The following is a 23,586-nucleotide window of genomic DNA, read 5'->3' on the forward strand; positions in this document are numbered from 1 at the left end:
GGAGATCAACCTAACCGTGGACGCAAGGCCCCAACGATCGGTGTCCGCGTGGACGGCTGCCCTGACAGCAACTGATAAAGCATGCCGCATCTGAACTATGCCATCTCTTCCTACAGAAGAGTAGCAGACTGGCGAGCGAACCCTCAGCGGCTGCCTCTGCCTCAGCCCCCCCCCCCCCCCCCCCCCCCCCCCCCCCCCCGTGCTAGTGGGGAGTGAGGAGACAGGCTAGGGGAGGAAGTGGCCGGCGATGTCGACGGTCAACAAGAAGAAGGTGGCGTGCGTCACCGGAGGCAGCGGGTACATCGCCTCCGCGCTCATCAAGATGCTGTTGGAGAAAGGGTATGCCGTGAAGACGACGGTCAGGAACCCCGGTTCGACCCACTGATCCTTCTTTTTCATCTCAGATTTTTGCAAAAATAGGCAGTATGTGTTCTCGTTAGAGCTTTATTTCCATCATCCTTGGAGTAAAAAGAAAATTCTAGTTACAAGTTTGGTAGCGCGGATCATAAAAAAAAATGTTAGCATCGCTGATGCTCTGCGTTTACTCTCAGTCAGTTCAGAGAGAGTAACTTAGGGGAAAAGGTTCACGATTCTGAATGCTGAGCTTACCAAAAATCGATTCTGAATGGTCGCGTGCATATTTCTACTCTTGCAAGTTGTTATGAATTTATGACCCCGAATCACCAATCTCGCTTGGCCGTTCTGATCCTGAAACCCCAGATGACACGGCGAAGAACTCCCACCTCAGGGAGTTGCAGGCGCTCGGCCCCCTGACGGTCCTCCGCGCCGACTTGGACGAAGAAGGCAGCTTCGACGATGCCGTCGCCGGCTGCGACTACGCCTTCCTCGTCGCCGCCCCGGTGAACCTCGAGACGGAGAATGCTGAGGTGCGCGGACATCACCGGACAGTTACCCTTTCTGCTCTAGATTTCTTTTCTTCTTGTTGTTGCTTCACCAGTTGCTGGCTTATCCACTGCCGAGCAACGCCTTGACATTGGCCAGCCAGATGAACTCGGTGAGTCATGAGTGGCATGGCAGGAAGAACTGATCGAGCCAGCAGTCCGGGGAACCCTGAACGTGATGCGGTCGTGCGCCAAGGCGGGCACCGTGAAGCGCGTGGTCCTGACCTCGTCGGCGTCCTCGGTCACCAGGCGGCCGGATCTGCAAGGCGACGGGCATGTCCTGGACGAGGAGTCCTGGTCCGACGTCGAGCACCTCAGAGCCGAGAAGCCGCCGACCTGGGGGTACTGCGTGTCCAAGGTGCTCGTGGAGAAGGCGGCGAGTAGGTTCGCGCAGGAGCACAGCATCAGCCTCGTCACCCTCTGCCCCGTCGTCACCGTCGGCGCCGCGCCGGCGCGGAGAACCCGCACCAGCGTCCCCAACTGCCTCTCCCTTCTGTCCGGTGTGGCCGCGAGCGCGAGCTGAGCGCGCTGACCGGAACACGAGAAGAACTTGTCAGAGTTCTTCAATCTCATGTCACACGATCGACGGCTTACTTTCGCGTGATCGTTTCAGGCGACGAGGCAGAGTTCGCCGTGCTGGCAGCCATCGAGAAGTCTTGCAGCACGATGCCGCTGGTTCACCTCGACGACGTCTGCCGCGCCGAGCTGTTCGTCGCCGAGGAGCCGGCGGCCGCGGGGAGGTACCTCTGCTCCAGCCTCGACACCACCATCCGCGAGCTCGCACGCTTCCTGGCACACAAGTACCCGCAGTACCCCGTGAAAACAAACCTGCTGTAAGAATCAGCTTCTGAACTCTGAGACTTGCGCTGCACTGACGAGTGAGTAGTGATGTGTGATCCTGGTCTTCCACTTTATTTGCAGCTCCGGCGACCTGCTTGAGAAGCCAAGAATGCGCCTGTCGTCGGCGAAGCTGATGAGGGAAGGGTTCGAGTACAAGTACGAGACGCTGGATGGGATGTACGACGACATGATCGAATACGGCAAGGCTTTGGGAATTCTCCCCAACTAATGACGGCGCTCCTCTGCTTTGGGGTGATCAGAGCTCCAAACCATTTGCTACATTTTTTTTCATCATCGCTTCCTTCTGTGTTTGACAAATAAAAAAAATGCTTGAGCTGTGTGTTTTTGCATGGAAACAGATATGACAATTGCTTCTTCTTTTATGGATAAGGATAAACCGGCCTCTATATCCATCTGGTGGATATATGCAGCCAATGACGATTGCTTCTACGTACATGTATACGTGGTGTGAACAGTGAGTGACACACATCATGCATAAATACCTTGAGTTTGTTTTCTTCTATATTTGTTAACGGTTGCATAAGTGGGTAATTTATAAGCTTACAATATCAAGTACTTGGGATATTTTTTATAATGACAATGGTAGGTAATTTAGATATAGATTTATGAGTCACCTTAGATTTTTTTTATAAAAGATGGGATAGGTTATTTAGATGTGAAACTAGATTATTTTTGGTAGTGTTGTAGATAGATAATTTAGATAACGATTAGGGGTTACTTTAGATAACTTTTATAGGTGAATTATTCAGATATAGATTAGAAATGCAAAATTAAAGCGAATTACACTATTGGTAATGGAGAGAGAGTTGGCAGGAGGCGCGAGTAATCTGTTAGAGATGCTCTAAATGCTGGAGAGAACATCCACCACAACACAATACACCGGCACCAAACTAAAGCAAATTGCAACTTGCGGGTGTTAATAAAAAATATACATTGTGTTACTTATGAGCTACGATTACTGTATGACAACTAGCATTTAAATGGATCCTTGTCGCAGGAGTGGTCCATGACAAAAATGTTACTTTTAGGTGACGACCAATTCTTGTCTCGCCATTCTTGTTGACTTGTCTCTTTTTTTTCCCGACAAATCAAAGACGTTGCCCTCTTTGTCTTGAGGGAAATTCAATCGTATCCACTCAACACATCAGATATTAGTTGCAGCAAAATCATTCCATTGAATCACAAACTCGTCTTGAGTCCTGATCGACCACACGTTGCCAGTTCGTGCGAACAAAAATCTCTGGCTTGCATGCGACTTTTTCTCTGGAGTTCTCAAACCGTACGATGAGGTCGCCTACCTGCTTGCTCTGCGTGCGCGTATAACAATGCTGGAGTAGTGGAGAATTCCTCTTGTGGCAACCAACACAGGAACCACCTGACCACAGTGTAAGTGTAACTGTGCTCGTTCTCTCTACCAGACAGCCATGGCGGTTCCAGGTGCCGTGAAGACGGCGTGCGTCACGGGAGGCAACGGGTACATCGCCTCAGCGCTCGTGAAGATGCTGCTGGAGAAGGGCTACGCTGTCAAGACGACCGTCAGGGACCCTGGTTCGATCGGTTTCTTCTTTTGATTTTCAATGATCGAGTGGCTGCATGAGCTCGCTCGTCCCTGCTGGAGATCGATGCCTTTGGATTGTTCTTTGGTTAATTCGTTTATGAACTCTGTGTGAACGATCGATTTGTTTGTAGGTGACATGGAGAAGAACTCCCACTTGAAGCGCTTGCAGGCGCTCGGGCACTTGGAGGTCCTCCGCGCCGACTTGGACGAGGAGGGCAGCTTCGACGAGGCGGTCGCCGGCTGCCACTACGCCTTCCTCGTCGCCGCTCCGGTGAACCTCGCGTCGGAGAATCCCGAGGTACGTACTATGTATAGTGTGCGAGCGCCACCTAGGATCTTCCGCAAGCGTTTTTGGTGACGCTCGGCATGCAGGAAGAACAGATCGGGCCTGCCGTCCGAGGGACCCTGAACGTGCTGAGGTCGTGCGCGAAGGCGGGGACGGTGAAGCGCGTGATCCTGACCTCGTCGGCGGCCGCCGTGGTGCCCAGCGGCAGAGGGTCGCCGCGAGGAGACGGCGGCGGACGTGTGATGGACGAGGAGACCTGGCCCGACGTCAACTACCTCGTAGCCAACAAGCCAGTAACATGGGTACAATCCCTGCACACACCTAGGGTACGGTGCGCGGACACATACTGCAGGGTGCATGACCGGCCGTGTATTTGCCCTGCAGGGATACTGTGTCTCAAAGGTGCTCCTGGAGAAGGCGGCGTGCAGGTTCGCGGAGGAGCACGGCATCAGCCTCGTCACCGTCTGCCCCGCCGTCACCGTCGGCGCGGCGCCGGCGCCGAAGGTCCACATCAGCGTCCCCGCTAGCCTCTCCCTGCTCTCCGGTGGGATGGGAGCTGCAGACCCGAAACTTTAATTTCCTGGTTTCAATCACAAGAAAAGAAACTTTCCTAGTAGTTCGGATCCTCACCATGGTGGCCACGAAAAAAATTTAGGTGACGAAGCGTCCCTCGGCGTGCTCAAAGGCGCCGAGGCGTTGTTCGGTGGGGTGCCCATGGTCGACGTCGACGACCTCTGCCGCGCCGAGATATTCGTCGCCGAGAAGGAGGCGTCCTCAGGGAGGTACATCTGCTGCGGACTGAACACGACCGTCGTCGAGCTCGCCCGTTTCCTGGCGCACAAGTATCCTCAGTACAACGTCGAAACAAATCTGTAAGGATTCGGCTCCTGCATGAGCTCTGAACTGTGAGAGTACTTGTTTTTGAACTGATCGATGAGTGTCCGTGCACTTTGTAGCTCCGGGGAGCTGCTTGAGAAGCCAAGAGTGCGCCTGTCGTCAGGGAAGCTGGTCAAGGAAGGGTTCCAGTTCAAGTACAGGACCCTAGATGATATGTACGACGACGTCGTCGAGTACGGCAAGGCCCTGGGAATTTTATCCAGCTGAGTATGGTCCGATTATGGTCCTTTGTTTTCTTCAACGGAAACCAGAAATTAAAAAAAAACTATGCATCATGTATTGCACTTGCACAATATAAGGACCTGTTTGGCAGGAAAAGTCTCCAGCTCCGGCTCCTCTGGTGGAGCGGCTTCTCTGGTGGAGCTGAAGCCGTTTTGAAAAATATTTGACAAAACGACTGTCAGACCTGGGCCTACGGGACCGCACATATGGACTACATCTTACAGGATAAGGCATAGAACATGACCCGCGCTGTACAGTGATTGTAACTACTCGTAGCCTAGTAGAACTACTCATACAATCATACAATAGTAAAACTACTCTTGAACCACTCGAGTAGTACTCCTAGGCTCGTATCCGACTAGAATTTCCATGTAACTCTGTCCCCCCGAACAATATAAGGCTGGACACAAACTCCCTCCAAAAGGGGAATCAACCAGGATATCACCTAATCATCATCTAAGACAATACAAACCACACAGAATGTAGCGTATTACGCTCTCAATGGCCCGAACTTATCTAAACTTTGTGTTTCTTGCATCTTCGAGTTCCTGATCTTGGCGACGCTCTACCTACAAACTTACCACCTCGGGGGTTTCCATCGGTGGACGTGATGGTAAAACACCGATAATGACTTCACCTTATTTTTCATGAATGGATTGAAGAAGAAAATGTCCCTAATGCTCTTAAATTTTTTCTGTTTTTATCTTTTCTTCTTATTTCTTTTCCTTCTTATTTTTCTTTTATCCTCTCTCTATTTTCTTTTCTTCCCATCTTCTCTATACTCCTTATCCTCTTCTTCCACTGCCGGCCTGCCTAGCGCTCTTTTTCCTCTTTATCCTCTTCTTCCACCGTCGGCCACCCCTGCCTCGTGCTCCCGCTGCCCGCTGCTACCCTGCCTCGCGCAGCCGGCCCCTGTTGGTGTTTTACCGTCACGCCCACTGAGGGATACCCCCGAGGTGGTGAGTTTGTAGGTAGGGTGTCACCGAGATCAGAAACTCGAACGTGCAAAGTAGCACAAGGTTTAGACAGGTTCGGGCCACCGAGAGCGTAATACCCTACGTCCTGTGTGGTTTGTACTGCTTTGATGATGATTGTCCCCGAGGGGGTTCCTGTCTGCCCTTATATAGTCTGGGGTGACAAATTTACATAGAAATCCTAGTCGAGTACAACCTCAGAAGTTCTACCCGAGTACTTCTCGGGTAGTTTCCTTTTGTGTCCGACTAGTTTCACTACTATACGAGTAATCCTACTGCATTACGAGTAGTTACAACAGATGTAGGGCGTGGGCTATGTCCCATCCCGTATTCTAGGAGAAGTGTGTCACGTAAACAGTCCCGTGTGCTCGGGTCTGACAACTTCGCCCACCACCGCGCGGCCTCCTGCAACCCGCCCCGCCCACCACCGCATGGCCTCCCGCAACGCTTGCGCCCACCGCCGCTCGGGCTCCCACCGCCGCCATGACCTCCGCCGTCGCTGGGGCTCCTGCCGTCGCCATGACCTCCCGCCGCCGCCTAGGAGAAGCGGCCGGAGCCGGACGAAGCCATATTTTGTGACTCCGGCATCCCAAACTGCTCCAGTCATCGTATTTTATGGGGCTTCACCAGCTGGAGTGTTCCCATTCCACTGTTTGGCAGGGCTTCTTGAGATGGAGCCGCTCAAGAAACCCTGCCAAAAGGGCTCCAAGTGAATCTCTTGCTTGTCGGTATATGTTTGTTGTAAAAATGTACTGCTTATGGTGGAAAATAAATTCAACACGAGTATAAATCTGAGGGTAAAATCTATTTTACAACCATTAGAGGTTGAGCTTAGCATGTGTTGTAACAACATATTGGTTATTATCTTACTATGGAAAAAAAACTGAACTTGAGGACAATATTAGAGCTTACTCTACTTTCAACAACCCCCCCCCCCACCCCACCCCCCGGTTTTGAACCACCTACTATAAAAATGTTCATTTTCTTCCCAAGGCCAAAATCATCTTTGAACAAAAATGGCTTCAATGGTTAAGCGTGGTCCGCTAAAAACTTAAAAGAAACCATATATATTTACCTTTGATGCTGACACTTCTGTAACCATTGGATTGAAATCCAATAGTTTGGATTATTGAAAAAAGTATGATAATATGTAACATTTCATTTTCCTACGTGCTATATTTATTTGACTGCCGGAACTTTTTTTTTCATAAATCAGAACATATTGCAAGTCTGGTAAGCTTTTACCAAAACCATATGCCAGCCCTGATTTTGTTTTGAAACTTTTATTTCTCTACTTAGAATTTTTTTTACCGAAACATGGCAAAGCAAACACTTTTTTTTTATCATAAATAGTGTTTCATATAGAAAACCTCAAGAAAGTGGCGTCCAAGGAATAGCATCTCCCATATTAAAACATCAAGTTCACCAGTTATTATGGATGTGGATTACAAGCAAATGGCGGGATACCAGCTGAGCAAGATAACAAAGAAACCACTCGCCGTGTCGTCTTCCTGCCGGCATGCCAGCGAGAGCTTGTGTTTTTTTTAGACCAAAACGAGAGCTTGTGTTGCGAGGAGGCGATAAAGATCTCGAGCACCCTGTGGCTGGGATCGATCCATCGTGTGCTGTGTGGGTCGCGTTGCCTTTTGACTAGCCGCGATGGTGAGAACGCGATACCGAGCGCGGCAGCTCGTACGCGCGTAAGGGCCGGGGCCCGGGGCACGAGTTTCGCTGTGCATTTAAGGCACGTTCTTCAGCCAATGTAGCAACTAGCAACCATCCACCTCAGGAGGCAGGGGCACACACAGACACAGTGCCTGAGTGCTCGAATCCTGTCGAGTCGAGAGAGCCAAGTAGTCCCCGTGTTATCCTTGCCAAAAGATAATGGCGGCCGCGGCAGGTGAGGAGAGGAAGAAGACGGCGTGCGTGACGGGGGGAACGGGTACATCGCCTCGCTTCTCATCAAGATGCTGCTGGAGAAGGGCTACGTCGTGAAGACGACGGTCAGGCATCCCGCTTAGGTTCCTCCTACTTGATCCCGCTCTGTTTGGTTCAGTGTTTCCCTGATGGCGCTTCGAGTTCACTCCTCTGATTCGAAAGGGCGCGCGCTGATTCTGAATTGTGTCCCAGAGGACAAGGAGGCCAACTCCCACCTCGAGGACCTGAAGAAGCTCGGCACCCTGGAGGTGTTCCGCGCCGACCTGGGCGAGGAAGGCAGCTACGACGAGGCCGTCGCCGGCTGCGACTACGCCTTCCTCCTCGCCGCCCCGGTGAACTACACGTCCAAGAATAACGATGTCAATGGGTACAAAACCCACGTGTTTTGCCATCCCAAACCCATACCCATCAAACTAAAAGTATACTCATACCCTTACCTATACCTAGCTATGGATATGATCCCGAACCCGTACCCGTACCCACGTGGCTAATGGGTACCTGTAGGTATCACATACCCATCGGTTAACAATCAACCATTTCAGCATAAGTGAAGTGAAAAAAGAACAACATGTGGATAGTAGGAGGGTTGACTTTCTAACCTTCTTTTCTATTTTTAAATATTCCTCTTTAAAAGACGTACCGATGCATGCAGGTTTGTCTTATCCAAAGCTTCATCATCTCCTTGTTCTGTAGTCTCTTCCTTACAAGATAAATAGAAATCAATAAGTGTAGAAAGTAGAATAGGCTGATAAGTAATAAACAAGCAAGAAGACTACGTACAGTTGTTTAGAGACCATGGCTAGCTGGACCGTGGCCTGTTTTTTTTCATTTGGGCTGGCTAAATATTTAATTTAACTGAAAATAAATGGGTAAACGGGTATGGGTACAGCATTCCCGTACCCGTACCCGTCATACCTGTTGAGTACAATTTTTTACCCATCTTCGTACCTATGGGTGCAAAAATTATCCCATACCGTATCCAAATAAGCTTTTGACCCGTCGGTCGGGTTTCGGATTTCGGTACCATTGACATGCTATCCAAGAATCCCGAGGTGCGCAGACGCCGTCGCGCATAATTAACAACACTTTTGTGATGGCATGGAATAAATTATTCTCACCGAGCTTGCTGAATTATTGCGGCAGAAAGAGCTGATCGAGCTCGGTGTCCAAGGCACGCTCAACGTCATGCGGTCGTGCGTGAAGGCCGGGACGGTGAAGCGCGTGATCCTGACCTCGTCGACGGCGGCGGTCTCCAGCAGGTCGCTGGAAGGCGATGGGCACGTGCTGGACGAGGAGTCCTTCTCCGACGTCGAGTACCTCTTGGCCAAAAGGACCGGCCTCTGGGTACGCGCGCAAATGTTCATCATCAGTTCGATCTGAAGCCTGAATTTTCGGTCAGTTTGCTGATGATAGCGCCGTGACCGCGTCGATCGTAACACAGGCGTACTCGGTGTCGAAGGTGCTCCTGGAGAAGGCGGCGTCCAGGTTCGCGGCGGAGCACGGCATCAGCCTGGTGACCCTGTGCCCGTCCGTCACCGTCGGCGAGGCGCCCGACCGGCAGGTCTAAACCACCGACCCTGCCATCATCTCCCTGCTGTCCGGCGACGAGGCGGAGCTGAACGTGCTCAGAGGCATCGAGAGGGCCTCCGGCTCGGTGCCGCTGGTGCACGTACGCGACGTCTGCCGCGACGAGATCTTCGCCGCCGAGGCGGAGGCCGCCGCCGGCAGGTACATCTGCAACGGCCTCGACACGACCATCCTCGAGATCTCCCGCTTCCTGGCCGGCAAGTACCCGCAGTACGACGTGAACACGGACATGTAAGGCACTTTCTTTCTTCACCGCACTCCCGGCGATCACGGTTCACGATCGAGTGTCATGACGCACGAAACCCTGCAGCTCCGGCGACCTCCTCGCGAAGCCGGTCGCGTTGCTGCCGTCGACGAAGCTGGAGAAGGAGGGGGTTCGAGTTCGAGTTCAGGACGCTGGAGCACATCTACAACGACATGGTGGAGTACGGCAAGGCCCTGGGGATCCTGCCCAACTGATTCCGTGTGTGCTTGGGTCGGCGATCTATCAGTACCCCCGCAAAATAAGTCCGTGTGCGTGCTTTTTGTCACGTCAGAACGCAAAATAATTGCGGTTGGCTCGAGTGTATGTCTTCTTCTTTTCTGTTTGCGATTAAGTTTGGATCGATGTAGCTCTTGTGCTCCCTTTCAAGATGTGAGATTAAAACTTGAATCCAAAATTTCAAAAAAAATTGTTTGTCGGAAAAAAAGATCAATCTTGCCCCAATCACATTTCTTGGCATGATGCTACAAAATATTTGTGCTAAGCTTCCTGGAAAAGAAAATGCTGGCTATACAGTGTGCTGAGCATTTTAGCTGCACCCGAATTCAAGCCTTTTATGAAGAACGAGGAGCATAATCTTTTGTCCTTGTCGTAGATAGCAGCAGCAGTTTGCGGGGTTCTTTAGCTAGCTTAAGCATATACAGTACTAGTTAGTCAGCCAGAGGTAATGCTAGTGAAGAGAGACTATAGCAGGTACAGTGATTCAGAACAAAGTTGAGAAAGACGGAAGGTTGATAGAACGTTTCCACGCACGTGACACTGACAGAAAGCAAGCATCCAGCTATAGAAAATAAGAAAAGAATGCAGAAGCAATGCGCGCGATCCACATATACGATAGAAAAAGGGTTTATTTCTAGTTCTGTTACGTCGGATATTTGATACTAATTATGAGAGTTAAATATTAACTAATGGTAAAATAAATTTCAAAACTCTAGACTTATTCGAGAGATAAATCTATTAAGTCTAATTGGTCCGTGATTAGTTCATATGATACTAAGTAAATATGTGCTAATTATGAATTAATCAGACTTAATAGATTTGCCTCGTGAATAAATCTATTCTTATACAGCTAATTAACTTATATTTAGCTTTTCTAATAAATATTAAAACATCCAATATGATATAGCTTAAAATAAAATCCACGAAACCAAACACCCGCTTGGTCGATCGGCTCGCCCCAGCACCAACGGCGGACGGCACTCGAACTCATCCCCTCATCCCCGTGCAGCGGCAGCGACATGCCCGATCGACGTGGAAAATGTTGACATGCCTGATGGTGAGCGGCGACGGCGTGCCAGGGCATTCTCTTCACTCGATTGGGCGCGCTGGGCAACATGATCCTCCCGGTGCGTCACGTCGGACGCGCGCGCACCACAGCTCGCGCCGCGCCCACACACGGCAGTGTCGTTGCCGGCCATGGCCCCATGGGGGCGTCGCATCGATGGAGATTGCAGCTCGTGGCCGGGAGTGCCGAGAGGATGCAAGGCAAGCAGCCACCGCGGCAGCAAGAGATCAGCAGCCGGCGCGCCGGTCTGCCGGTCGCTCTCGTGGGCGACGCCTGATGCCTGAATGGCTGGATCCAAGGGGCCAGTTTCCTCTCGGCTCTCCTGCCTGCTAGGAATAGCTCATCTCAATCGCTCTAGGTCCGCTGCCCTGCTGCGGTATCATCGGCCGAAGCGATTTTTGAATTCGAGATGCGCTTCTATGTTATTGCAAATGAATTTGCCATTTGTTCATTGGATTGTCAATGGCCAGATGCCAATGTTAGCAGAATACCAGGTCCTCAGTGCATGTCTGTTGTAACGGCCTATCCTTTAGCTGAGATCCGGTAGACCAGGGCTGGCAGCTAGGAGTCTGTTACGGCACGTTCGTGCCCTGCACACGTACAAACACACACTGAGCCAATACAATCGTTGTCGATTTGGCTCTCTGTTCCTCTCTCGTTCAGCCAAGGGTAGCCCGGTCCACGATGGACCTCCATGCGTGGCCTTGCTCTCCATCAATTATTGGGCTGCGGATTTAGCCTACACGGGCCCAGTGAGGCACATGCAAAAATCAAACCGCCCGCACTCCTCCTTCAGCGGTGCTGTGCCTTGCGCGCTCTGGTCACTCCGTCGCCAAAAAGGAAAAAAAAAAGTTTTCTCCCCAAGCGCGCCCATCGGCCATCGCAAAGATTGGCATTTACTGCTCCGCGACTTCACCATAGATTCCGGCTGACTATTCTCCGCAGCAGCGTCGAGCAGCCCCAGTTCATCGCCTGGGGCAGAAGGCACGGGCCTGCCTAGTACGGATGACGATCAACCACTTGCTACCACACCGGTCGTTTTCCCAAGCACTAAAATCGGGCACCTCCCAGCCGTAGAGCCCACGTCCAGCGTTCTCTGGAACAATCTAGGAGCACTGCCATTTCGGTGTTAGCCTACCTGGATGGGCATGGCTGGATCTTGCTCTGTCCGATGCCTATATGATGCGGGCACCTTAGCAGCTTAGCTTGCCCGCTTGGCGCGGCAACCACGTGACTGGACTGCCTGAGCAACCGCAGCCTCTCATCTCCGGAGCATCCTCACTGCCGGTATGGCGGCCACCGGTGGCGTGAGGACGGCGTGCGTCACCGGAGGGAACGGCTACATCGCCTCAGCGCTCGTGAAGATGCTGCTGCAGAGGGGATACGCCGTCAAGACCACCGTCAGAAACCCCGGTAGGTTTGCATTGCAACTCTGCTTCCCCCCCCCCCCCCCCCCCCAATTGAGTTATTAGTTGCTGAATTCAGTTCTGATATAAGATGGTTCGATCGGTTCGGAGGAAATTGGTGCGCGCGTATTGTTTGTGAAATGTGTAGTAACTTGAGTAGGGCAGATAATCGTCTTGCTCCCAATGCATTTGGTTTGATCGCTGAAACTCCGAAAGTACTCATGAACTGCTGTAACGAATAATCTATATATGCAGACGACAGGGAGAAGAACGCCCACCTCATGGAGCTGCAGGCGCTCGGCCCCCTGGAGATCCTCCGCGCCGACTTGGACGACGAGGGCAGCTTCGAAGACGCCGTGGCCGGCTGCGACTACGCCTTCCTCGTCGCCGCTCCGGTGAACCTCACGTCGGAGGATCCCGAGGTGAACACCTGTCGCGGCTGAACTAGCATTATTTCTCTCTTCTAGTTGCCGCCGATCACTGACCGAGCCTCGCTCCCGGCTCTCGCCGTCGTGTTCTCGCCTGCTGCCTGGCGTACTGTACGGCAGAGAGACCAGATCGAGCCGTCCGTGCGCGGGACCTTGAACGTGATGAGGTCGTGCGCGAGGGCGGGGACGGTGCGGCGCGTGGTCCTGACCTCGGCGGCCTCCTCGGTGTGCATCCGGCCGCTGGAGGGCGACGGCCACGTGCTGGACGAGGAGTCATGGTCCGACCTGGAGTGGGTCGCCGCCGAGAAGCCACCAAGCTGGGTGCGTGCGTGCGTGCACTTCTGTCAGCTCGTGCTCATGCTAATGCGACGTGCTCAGCCAGTACAGACCACCATTTGCAGGGGTACGTCCTCTCCAAGGTGCTCTCGGAGAAGGCGGCGCTCCGGTTCGCGCAGGAGCACGGCATGAGCCTGGCCATCGCGTGCCCCGTCCTCACCGTGGGCGCGTCGCCGGTGCCCAAGGTGTACACGAGCGTCCCCGCCAGCCTCTCCTTGATATCCGGTGAGAACTGAGAAGACGACGATGCTGCAGCCTGCAGAGAAAATTCTCGGCTTCTCATGTTACTTTGGAAGTTTTTACTATGCTGCAGGGTAAATAATCGTGAGTTCGTATGTGCAATTGACTCTAGGCGACGAGGCGGCGCTGGCCATGCTGAAGGGCATCGAGAAGTCCTTCGGCGGGGTGCCCGTCGTCGACCTGGACGACCTCTGCCGCGCCGAGGTGTTCCTGGCCGAGGCGGAGGCGGCGTCTGGGAGGTACATCTGCAGCAGCTTCGACACCACCGTCGTCGAGATCGCGCAGTTCCTGGCGGACAAGTACCCGCAGTACAGCGTGAACATAGGCTCCGGCGAGCTCCTGGAGAAGCCGAGAGTGAGGCTGTCGTCGGCGAAGCTGGTGAAGCAGGGGTTCGAGTTCAGGTGCAAGACGCTGGACGAGGTGTACCAGGGCGTGGTCGAGTACGGCAAGGCCCTGGGGATCCTTCCGTACTGACGATGTTCGCATCCTTTTCTTTTCCTGTTCGTGTGCTTTCCGCAGGTGATGAACGTCCAGTCCACCAAATACCAAACGTCCAAACGACGTGGTACCAAATTTTCTGCCAGGGGCGGCAACACGACGTGATATCGGGCCAACAAAATGGTCGCCAGGAAATGGTTGGATCTAGCTGTTGTGGGAGTGGGGGCCTGGATGGTTTGTGTTGTTTGTTACTCCGTCTGGCCCAACAAGCTCGGCATAAGATAAGGGAAGAGGAGCAGCAACGAGGCCCATCTTGCTCTTGGCACAGAAAGCCCACTTCAAAACCTCCGCGCGTGACGCACACGGGCGCGCACCAGATCGCCGCTTGAGCAGCGGCCGCCGCTGCCCCCATCGGCGACCCGGGGGGAATGACGAAGCTCTACAAGGTACTAGGAGTAGTAGTAGTATGGCGCTAAGCGGAGCCGTCATGCCGCCGCGACCACGGCCCACCGGTCGCAGGCCTCGAGGAGTTAACGCCACACCGCGCCACAGCAGCAGCGCGATCCGGTTGGGTTGCGTCTTCGGGGGTGTTCGTTTCCTCCTATCTAAACTTTAGACCCATCACATCAAAGAGAATCTTGCTATTTAGAAGTACTAAATAAAATCTGTTTATAAAACTTTTTGCACAGCTAGATGCTAATTCGCGAGACAAATTTAATGAGCCTAATTAATCCATAATTTGCCACAGTGATGCTACAGTAATTGTTCGCTAATCATGGACTAATATACCTCATTAGATTCGTCTCGCAAATTAGCACTAGGGTTCTGCAATTAGTTTTGTAATTAGACTTTATTTAATACTTCTAAATGATAAGATTCTCTTTAATGTGACCCCTCTAAAATTTAGATACCCGAAAACGAACACCCCCTTCGTCCCGACAGCACGAGAGCAGGCTCGGGCGGCGGCGTCTGACAACCCAGCGCCGGCGGCGGTCGTGCCCTCTAGTAACCCCTGGTCCGCGCGCCACGTGCGGTTGGGTCGCTTGCTGCTTGGTGTCCGGACGCTGTAGGCGCTGCTCGCCGTGCCGGGCGAGGGGATCCGACATCTGCTGCGGCGGCACATGCGACGTGTCAGCCCGGTCTCTGATCCTGCCGGTCCGTCATCCCAGCGAGCTTTGGAGCGTGATCGGGTCACGGCGGACGGCGGAGCTAGGGACCTTCGGACGACCCGGCGGGTTCGTTCCGCTCGCCGCCGCACGCGCGGTTGATTGGCCTTTCAGCCCCAACCACAAACAAAGCAAAGCCCTTCTTGCTGCTACGGGTCCGAAAGGGAGCCCCAGAGCGAGCAGCATATCCGCTGCACGATTCCGCGGATAAAACCGTCGCTTTTCCGGTAAACGGCGGCGGCGAAAATGATCTCCGCAGCACCGTACGTGCCCCCGTCGTCGCTGCTGGTTTGCTGCCCCCCCGAGAACTCCTGGGTGCGTGCGTGCGTGGCGTGGCTCCCGGCCATCACCCGTGTCGATGCCATGGAGATTAGAGAGAACCAACCATATCGATCATCTCACGCAGGTGTCAAGATCAGCGCGCATTGACCTGTTTGCTGGATCAGTGGATGAAGTGAGACTAACGTTTGGACCGCGCCACCGAACACGAGCTGCCACACTGTAGCACAGCAGTAGTACCTAGACAGCCTGCTGCAGCTCACTGTTCATGGTTTGACGCCACGCCACGCCGCTGCCTCTGCCTGTCTCCAATCCAATCGTGAGATGTGAATGTGATGTGCACTGGCTGAACTGTCTCCTGCAGTTCCAGGACAGGGAACTGGGAACTGGATGGGATTCGATCTCGACACGTTCCAAAGCAAGCCGTCTCGTCGAGAGCCACTGCAAACGGCACGACACAGGCTAGTAGAACGGCCCGCGAGCTAAACCAGGAGAGGGTGAGTTGGTGATCGCGTCCATCCCAACTGTCGATTACCAGGAAGCCGGCGAGGACGGACGCCGTGAATAGCTTCCGAAACAAACACGGCACGCCGTCACCAGACGCGCCTGGGGCCTGGGCGCGCTCATCCCATGCTTGGCTCCGCCTCCGCCGGCGGACTCGGCTAGCTACAAATAACGGCCCGCGGCTCGCTCGGCGCCCGGAACGCACGCTCCGCGCCGCAGGCGCCCAATCCACAACAGCGACGTCGCGCGGCCAGCCAGCACCGGCATGTCCACGGAGCCCCTCCTCCTCCCCGGCGCCGCCGGCGCGAAGGCGGCGGAGCAGCAGCAGAGGAAGGGCCGGCGCGTGGGCATCGACGAGGCGCTGTCGGCGCACGCGGGGGAGTTCGGGCGGTGGCAGCTGCGGCACTTCGTGCTCGTGTCGGCGGCGTGGGCGCTGGAGGCGCTGCACACCATGGTGATCATCTTCGCGGACCGGGAGCCCGCCATGGTCTGCGCCGCCGCGGGCGGCGCCGGCTGCGGCGACCGGTGCGCGGGCGCGGCGGCCGGGTGGGAGTGGGCCGACGGCGCCGCGTCGTCCACCGTCGCCGAGTGGGGGCTCGTCTGCGGCGAGCGCTACAAGGTCGGGCTCGCCCAGGCCGTCTTCTTCGCCGGCTGCATGATCGGTCAGCACACTTTCCTCCGATTCCAATCCTTCATTACATTTCCCAGTAAGCACCTCCGATTCTGTGCGCATTCGATCGTCGGAGAGTAATTTTGGGCAATTAGGCGTAGGATTAAGGATTCCGGCAGGCTGTGTCCTGGCATTCTCGGATCGAGAGCTGGCCGGAAGACGAAATTAGAGTGCGTTTTTGTTTCAAAAAAAAAAGAAATTAGAGTGCGTTGGCGCCGCCGTTCGAGCAGGATTAACTCTTGAAGTCCCATCGTATTCGTCGGGGACGCTAGAATTAGCCGGTAGGCGAGCAGACGTGAGCGGGATCTCGTGGTGCGCTTTCCCGCGGCCCCCGCTTGCTTGGCTGATTACGCCCCCGCGCGGGAGGGGAGCCCACCAATCCGCGCCGCCGCTCGGCTCTCGGTCTAGGGTGCTTTGCATTCCCCTTTCGACGGCCACGTCCACACGAGTGACGGCCGCCGCCGGCCGGTCGATCTGTCGATGCGCGCGTGGTGGGTGGATGCACGGTGTGCCTGGCAGACGAGATGAACGCCGCCGCCGCCGCCGTATGCGTGCGCCTCTGTGGACCTGTGCCGACTAGCCAGCGTACGTAGCCGGCGGAGCGACAGCATCATTAGCCGCGAGGTAGGACTGGAGTGCAGCCGCTGTTTGACTTGCATCGTGTTCTGTTGTCGCGTAGCCCCCGTGATGCCGTCGCCTCTCACATAATTTATTTACTGGCGACAACTCTATCTCATCAATCAGTAGAGATCGGCGATCCAGTGCACCAGCTAATTTTTCCTTTTATTTTCTGGCTCATACCCATCATAACCCGTAGAGTCCAAAGCGAGTCTAGACTCTGGACCAGTCGCACGCGCATGTCCCGTCCAGCGGCGCGATTCGTCACCGCGGCTGCTGGCAGCCTGGGGCGAGATGTACCGAGGAATCTTTCCGCCTGATCCAAGCATCCCGCTGCAACGCGGCATCCACTGCCTGTGGCCGTGGACTCGTGTTCGGATCAATCAGGCCTGCAAGATGCATAGCAGCTTGTTAGGCTCGCTGACCATCTCTCTTCTCCACTGCACACCTGCAGTTCCGCACGGTGGGGACACGCAGATCGGTTTGGGAATGGGGACATGCGTTCAGAAGGCAGGGGCGACGAATCCTCCACGCTTCTCGTCAGGATCGGCTCAGCGACGGATTGGTCTGCGAGGCGGCGTAGGGAGACGTGACACGTGCGCACACGCGTGGAGCAGATTGCCTACCGTGGCTCGGCTACGTGGCCGTCCCGGCCGTGCCAAGTGCCACCTCGGCTCTGACGGGGGCGGTCACCAATCAAATCGCTTTGCCTCTCGTCTGCAACCGGCAACTGGCACATCACCATCTCCTTACTCAAACCTGACAAAAAATAGTCGGCCATCGGGTCCTTCCTGTGAACTACTAGCTACGGCCCGCGGGCCTGGGTTGATTTTTGGGCTACTTTTTGAGCTAGAGCAGGCCCAACCGTACATGATGTTATCTTCTCTGCTGCTGACTCTGTCTGCTGCTGCAGGCGCCGGCGTGTTCGGGCACCTCTCGGACTCGTTCCTGGGCCGGAAGGGCTCGCTGCAGGTGGTCTGCGTCCTCAACGCCGCCTTCGGCCTCCTCACCGCGCTGGCGCCCAACTACTGGGCCTACGCCGCGCTGCGCCTCCTCACGGGCTTCAGCACCGGCAGCGTCGGCGTCCTCGCCTTCGTCCTCGCCACCGAGCCCATCGGGCCCTCCCGCCGCGGCGCCGCGGGGATGTCCACCTTCTACTTCTTCTCCGGCGGCATCGCGGCCCTCGCGGGCGTCGCCGCGCTCTTCCCGCGCTCCTGGCGCACGCTCTACGTCGTCACCTCGCTCCCGTCCCTCGCGTTCGTCGCCGCCGTCGTGCCCTTCGTCTCCGAGTCCCCGCGGTGGTACCTTGTGCGGCGCCGGGCCGACGACGCCATGCGCGTCGTCCGCGCCATCGCGGCAGCCAACGGCAGGGCCGTCCCCGACGACGTCGCGCTCAAGCTCGACGACGAGGACGAGGAAGGGAAGGGCGCCGATGGCCCGGCGGACGCCTCCTCGGGCTCCATCGTCGACGTGTTCCGGTCGGGGACCACGCGGGTCCGCCTCGTGCTCTCGGTGCTCATCAACCTCCTCGCCTCGGTGGTGTACTACGGCCTCAGCCTCAACGTGGTCAACCTCAAGACCAACCTCTACGTCAGCGTCGTCGCCAACTCGCTCGCCGAGATGCCCGCCTACCTGCTCACCGCGCTGCTCCTCGACCGTTTCGGGCGGAAGCCGCTCGCCATCGGCACCATGCTGCTCAGCGGCGTCTTCTGCACCGCCGGGAGTCTCATCGCCGGCGCTGGCATCATGAGGTAATTTTGCCTTCAAGGATCATCGGGCCAAGGCCAACCCTTGCCAATTTGCCACGCCACTAACGGGCAGCTGTTGCAAACTAATAATGAACTTGGACCGCGCGCGCGCAGGGTGGTGCGGATGGCGTGCGGCGTGGTGGGCATCTTCGGCATGGCGGCGACGTACAACCTGCTGTTCATCTACACGGCGGAGCTGTTCCCGACGGTGGTGCGGAACGCGGCGCTGGGGTGCACGGCGCAGGCGGCGCAGATGGGCGCCATCGTGGCGCCGCTGGTGGTGGTTCTCGGCGAGAGGGTGCCGTTCGCGGTGTTCGGCGCGTCGGGCATCGTCGGCGGGCTGCTGGTCTTCTACCTGCCGGAGACGATGAACAAGCCCCTGTACGACACCATGGCCGGCCTGGAGGAAGGGGAGAAGACGACCCTTCTGGAGTGAGTGAGTGGAGGGGATCGGATCAACGGCAGTCGTTTGGAAGCTAGAAATGGTCTTTCGATCTTCTTGTAATTTCGTGTTTCTGAAAGAATGGAAGTTGTCGTCCACGTCGTGCGGTCGGAGGTGAGTTACGCGAAGCTGCATTGGTCAGAATGTACATCTCCACGACCCAGTTTTCTGATCATCTGAATGATCTTTAGTTGTGTTCATATGCTTGGAGAGATCAGCACCGAGGTAGCATATGCACATGTTGCTTTCGGCAAGGAAGCCGGAGCTGGACTCAAACGAGTGGCAAGTGCGCAGTAATCCTCAGTTCCTCGCAGGTTGCCAGCACGTGGAGATAAAATAAAAGCAATGCAAGGTCTAATTCAGACCATGATTTGTTTGGAGTGGACAGAGGACTCCATGATGGATCGAGGAATAGCTCTGAGATACTGGAGTGGAGTGTTCAAGGTCCAAGCAAAGGGACAGGGAGGACGAAGCGCAGACCACGATTGGGATTACCGGGAAGGAACATGTCAGTGATGTCAATTGTACCATCGTGGTAGAGATGCGATGGGTTGTAACGGCCTAATCCGCAACCAAGCATAAAGAGTTGGTAATGGGCCTCAGGGCCGGCCTTTTGTCAGCCCATTACAGCGCAACCAGCTGCTGCATCGCACAACAGCCTTGTTCTCAGGAGCACAGGCCTTATATAGTTTCGTTTCCTGTTAGTCTGTTGTGACTGGAAGTGCATGGCAACGAGTCAACAGTAGTATTTGTGTTTTGTCTACTTTGTCATCAGGGCCGGAGTGAGCTCAGAGGCTATTTGTATCTATGGACTAATTTTTAATCCAAACTATATGTTTGGATGTTAATTATGAAATTAAATATGAACTAACTATAAAACTTATTGCATAAATCAGGACTAATTCACAAGATAAATCTATTAAACCTAATTAATCTATTATTAGCATATATTTACTGTAGCGTAATATGATCAAATCATGGACTAATTAAGTTTAATAGATTCATTTTACAAAATTAGCCTATATTTATGTAATTATTTTTAATTAATCTATATTTAATATTTCTAATTAGTGTTTAAACATCCAATACGACGGATCCAAAGTCTGATCCGCGGTAAACAAGCACCCTTTTAGACCCGGAGTCAATTGACAATGTAGCGCAAGAGGTAGCTGGCTCCAAAACATTAGACAAATAGACGGGCAGTTCGCCCGTGTCGTTCACATTATCTCCAACAAATCTTGGGCTTCAAACCGAGCAAATTATCCTCGGAATTCAAATCGAAGTTGTCAAGTGCTTGTAGTGGGCGCCCACTGCAGGGGGGCGGGTCTTTGCCCGTGGGCCGTGGCAGCTTCTCCTCTTCTGTGATCTCTGCCAAAGGAGCAGCCGAGCAGCATGTGTCTTTGCCACTCTCCATAGTACCATGCTGCACGCGAGCTCAGCTCCATTTGCAGGCTTTCAGGTTGCAGCAGAGGGGAATCACGGGCTCGGCCACGAAAACCTGGTGCCGAGCGCGGGCCCGTTCCCCAGTTCAGATGGACACAGCTCTATCCTCTAGCACGCCCGCAGGACAGGGTTAGCCGGCCTTTGACCGAGGGTTTTTCATCTTCCACCTTCGACTTCCATCCACATAGTGTGCAATCACTTATTTGAGAAGCTGTTTGCATCAATGGATTTATTTTAGTTTAGGTCAAATCTGATGTTTGGATACCAATTAGAGGGGTCTAAATATAAATTAATTATAGAACTAATACATAAATCGAGACTAATTTACGAAACGAATTTATTAAATTTAATTAATCCATTATTAACATATATTTAATGTAACACAATATCGTCAAATTGTAGACTAATTAGTTTTGATGAATTCGTCTCGCGAATTAGTCTCCATTTATATAATTAGTTTATAATTAATATATAGTTAATATTTTTAATTTATGTCCAAATATTTAATATGGAAGAAGTATCAAACACCCCGTGAACACCTGACAACCTGCCATGCACGAGATGGGAACTTCTGCAGCGGCATCAAGTTTGATTCGCATAACAGCTATTCTCTTTCTTTTTTTTGCGTAGTCTTTTTTTCTTTTCTCTACAACAAAAACTATTATTTCACAACAAAAACTAGCCTCCCCTTCCAATCCTGCGATTCCACGCGGACGCCGCGGACGCAAGATATTTTACAGCTCGGCGACGCCTCAGCTGGCATAGAAACGGAAGCGCTCATTGATTGCGGGAGATGTGGGAGTAGGTGGGGGTCGAATGCATGGTAGAGGATACGAAGGCGAAACCATCCTTTTTTACTACTGACACATGGGTCCCAACAGGATAGCAGCCCACATGTCAGAGAGCTTTACGAACCCTTCCGCTTCCATTCCGCACCCGGCCCACCGATAGGAGCGGGAGAAACACGGTACGATGGAAAGGCAAGACCCACCTACTATCTGACTGACACGGAGACCCACCTGATCCACGTCCCACATGTCAGCGAGCTTTACACACCACCCTCCCGGTTACATTGCGCACCCAGCCCGCCGGCCCGGCCCCCTCGGATTCGCCTCTAAAAGGGCAAGCCCGGCCGCCCTCCTCCTCGCATCGTTTCCGCACCTCCTCCTCCGCACCAGTCTATCTAGGGTTTTGTAGGGTCTGCGAGCGAGGGCCTCGGTTCCTGCGGGCGGAGTAGTTGAGATGGCGGCGGATCGGGTCACCGGGACGGTGAAGTGGTTCAGCGGGACCAAGGGGTTCGGCTTCATCACCCCCGACGACGGCGGCCAGGACCTCTTCGTCCACCAGTCCTCCATCAAGGCCGACGGCTACCCCAACATCAAGGACGGCGACACCGTCGAGTTCACCGTGGGCGCCGACAACGACGGCCGCGCCAAGGCTCTCGACGTCTCCGCGCCCGGCGGAGGGGCGCTGGCCGGCGGGGAACGCCCCGACGGGGGCTACGGCGGGCGCGGCGGCGGCGACCGCGGCTACGGGGGAGGAGGCGGCGGCGGCTACGGAGGTGGCGGCTACGGCGGGGGCGGCGGCTACGGTAGCGGCGGCGACCGCGGCTACGGGGGAGGAGGCGGGTACGGTGGCGGCGGAGGCGGCCGCGGCTGCTACAAGTGCGGCGAGGAGGGCCACATGGCTCGCGACTGCTCCCAGAACGGCGGCGGCGGTTACGGTGGCGGCGGAGGCGGCCGCGGCTGCTACAAATGCGGCGAGGAGGGCCACATGGCCAGGGACTGCTCCCAGAACGGCGGCGGAGGCTACGGCGGCGGCCGCGGGTGCTACAACTGCGGCGAGGAGGGCCACATTTCCCGTGAGTGCCCCAAGAGGCGCTAGGAGCGTCGCGCCTCGTCGTCGGATCCGATCCGAGTCCCACCTCCTGGCTCTTGCATGAAGCCATAGCCAACATCTATCTATCTTTTAGTAGTTGTAGTGTTTCGTTCTCGTCGTCGTTCGTGTCGTTCTAAGGAAGAAGCCCTATGGAGAAGTGGTGATATGGATCTGTCTTTTGGAGTGGTAGTAATGTTTCTGTTTGAATTCGGTAGCCATGATCATGAATGGCACTGCCCGATGTATCCATCCTATCTATGAATGGAATGAAATGGAGTAATTTATCGAACTCAGATTATATGCGTGAATGCCTCTGTTGATTCCTTGTTCTTCGTGTTGTTTCTCGGTTGGTTGGAATGTTGGATCGTTCGTTCATTCCTTCCTACGCATCAAAGCTTAGTTGATGCATTAGCTGTGTGATGTGGTAAATCATGCTGCGATCAAGTTTTCTACGTTACTGTTGCTTGTAAAATCGTCCAAATAATGAGGTGAGAATTCCTGTGAAATTTTCAGTAGAGCAGTCCTGAAATTTCAGTTCCATTGCAAGATGAAAAAGTGTTGAGGATTGGTGGGTGTGGGTGGGGGGGGGGGGGGGGGGGGGGGGGTTGGCAGAGAGCGGGGATGGGAAAGGCTGCTGTGAAAGGCAAGCAGGGGTGAGGCCGGCGGTGCAGGCGGCTGCCATGCCAACAGAGATGGCCTGCGCTGCGGCAGGGGCAGGCTCGGTTTTGTCCGCATCGTGGGGCAGTTGCGAAAAAGCGAGGCGGGCTTCCATTTCTGTTGCGAATGGGACAGAGGAGGCGTGGACGCCTGGGTTTCCCCTGTCCTCCGCATTGACCGCCTGCTTTCCCTCCCTCCACGCAGAGACCAGACCGGCGGCCGCGGGCTGGCCGGCTGGGGGAGAGGCCCCCCACCCTCCGCTGGGAAGCTGTGGCTCGGTGGCTCCTCCCTGTTAATACCAGCAAGTACAATAGGACCACTTTAACACCAGCAAACTCCATCCAGCACATGAAGAAACAGAAAGAAAGGAGGGGAAAAAAGTGAGACACAGGAGAATTGTAGAGAAAGTTGATTGAGTTGGTGCCATTGCAAATCCCATGTAAAGCCAGGAACAGATCCATAGTTTTTCCTTTCTGTTTGTTATTCTCAGAAAGTTGAACACACTAGAGTTTAACAACTTGAAAATGTGTTTGTAATCTCTAGTGCTCCACAACTCTCAGG

General features: G+C 54.4%; 3 protein-coding genes and 1 pseudogene across 3 annotated transcripts; all 4 read left to right on the forward strand.

Annotated features, from left to right (window-relative positions):
* Window positions 1-215: 215 nt before the first annotated feature.
* Window positions 216-5,247, forward strand: LOC112900871. The gene is made up of 11 exons (XM_025969657.1): window positions 216-371; window positions 721-887; window positions 1,039-1,402; window positions 1,516-1,735; window positions 1,824-1,968; window positions 3,143-3,311; window positions 3,453-3,619; window positions 3,694-3,909; window positions 3,992-4,151; window positions 4,263-4,479; window positions 4,564-5,247. Exons 1-11 carry the CDS (start codon window positions 248-250, stop codon window positions 4,709-4,711), a joined length of 2,097 nt encoding a protein of 698 aa, XP_025825442.1. The 5' UTR covers window positions 216-247; the 3' UTR covers window positions 4,712-5,247.
* A 3,407-nt stretch (window positions 5,248-8,654) lies between these two features.
* LOC112900872 lies at window positions 8,655-13,801 on the forward strand (annotated as a pseudogene).
* A 748-nt stretch (window positions 13,802-14,549) lies between these two features.
* On the forward strand, window positions 14,550-19,674 carry LOC112899399 (organic cation/carnitine transporter 4). The gene is made up of 3 exons (XM_025967851.1): window positions 14,550-16,231; window positions 17,771-18,608; window positions 18,720-19,674. The coding sequence occupies exons 1-3, from the start codon at window positions 15,835-15,837 to the stop codon at window positions 19,039-19,041; spliced, it is 1,557 nt and encodes a 518-aa protein (XP_025823636.1). The 5' UTR covers window positions 14,550-15,834; the 3' UTR covers window positions 19,042-19,674.
* Window positions 19,675-21,649: 1,975 nt separating this feature from the next.
* LOC112899400 (glycine-rich protein 2-like) lies at window positions 21,650-22,657 on the forward strand. Its single transcript, XM_025967852.1, has one exon. The coding sequence runs from the start codon at window positions 21,733-21,735 to the stop codon at window positions 22,372-22,374; it is 642 nt and encodes a 213-aa protein (XP_025823637.1). The 5' UTR covers window positions 21,650-21,732; the 3' UTR covers window positions 22,375-22,657.
* Window positions 22,658-23,586: the final 929 nt, after the last annotated feature.

This window comes from Panicum hallii, chromosome 7, assembly GCF_002211085.1.
Source record: "Panicum hallii strain FIL2 chromosome 7, PHallii_v3.1, whole genome shotgun sequence".
NCBI classification, from domain to species: Eukaryota; Viridiplantae; Streptophyta; class Magnoliopsida; order Poales; family Poaceae; genus Panicum; species Panicum hallii.

What these genes read in the sequence shown, in the direction of transcription:
- LOC112900871 (XM_025969657.1), top strand. Translation starts at nt 248, where the DNA reads ATGTCGACGGTCAACAAGAAGAAGGTGGCGTGCGTCACCGGAGGCAGC. An exon ending in GACGACCGTCAGGGACCCTG is followed by an intron (nt 3,312 to 3,452) that starts GTTCGATCGGTT and finishes ATTTGTTTGTAG; the next exon opens with GTGACATGGAGAAGAACTCC. An exon ending in TCGCGTCGGAGAATCCCGAG is followed by an intron (nt 3,620 to 3,693) that starts GTACGTACTATG and finishes CTCGGCATGCAG; the next exon opens with GAAGAACAGATCGGGCCTGC.
- LOC112899399 (XM_025967851.1), top strand. Translation starts at nt 15,835, where the DNA reads ATGTCCACGGAGCCCCTCCTCCTCCCCGGCGCCGCCGGCGCGAAGGCG. An exon ending in CTTCGCCGGCTGCATGATCG is followed by an intron (nt 16,232 to 17,770) that starts GTCAGCACACTT and finishes CTGCTGCTGCAG; the next exon opens with GCGCCGGCGTGTTCGGGCAC. An exon ending in GCCGGCGCTGGCATCATGAG is followed by an intron (nt 18,609 to 18,719) that starts GTAATTTTGCCT and finishes GCGCGCGCGCAG; the next exon opens with GGTGGTGCGGATGGCGTGCG.
- LOC112899400 (XM_025967852.1), top strand. Translation starts at nt 21,733, where the DNA reads ATGGCGGCGGATCGGGTCACCGGGACGGTGAAGTGGTTCAGCGGGACC.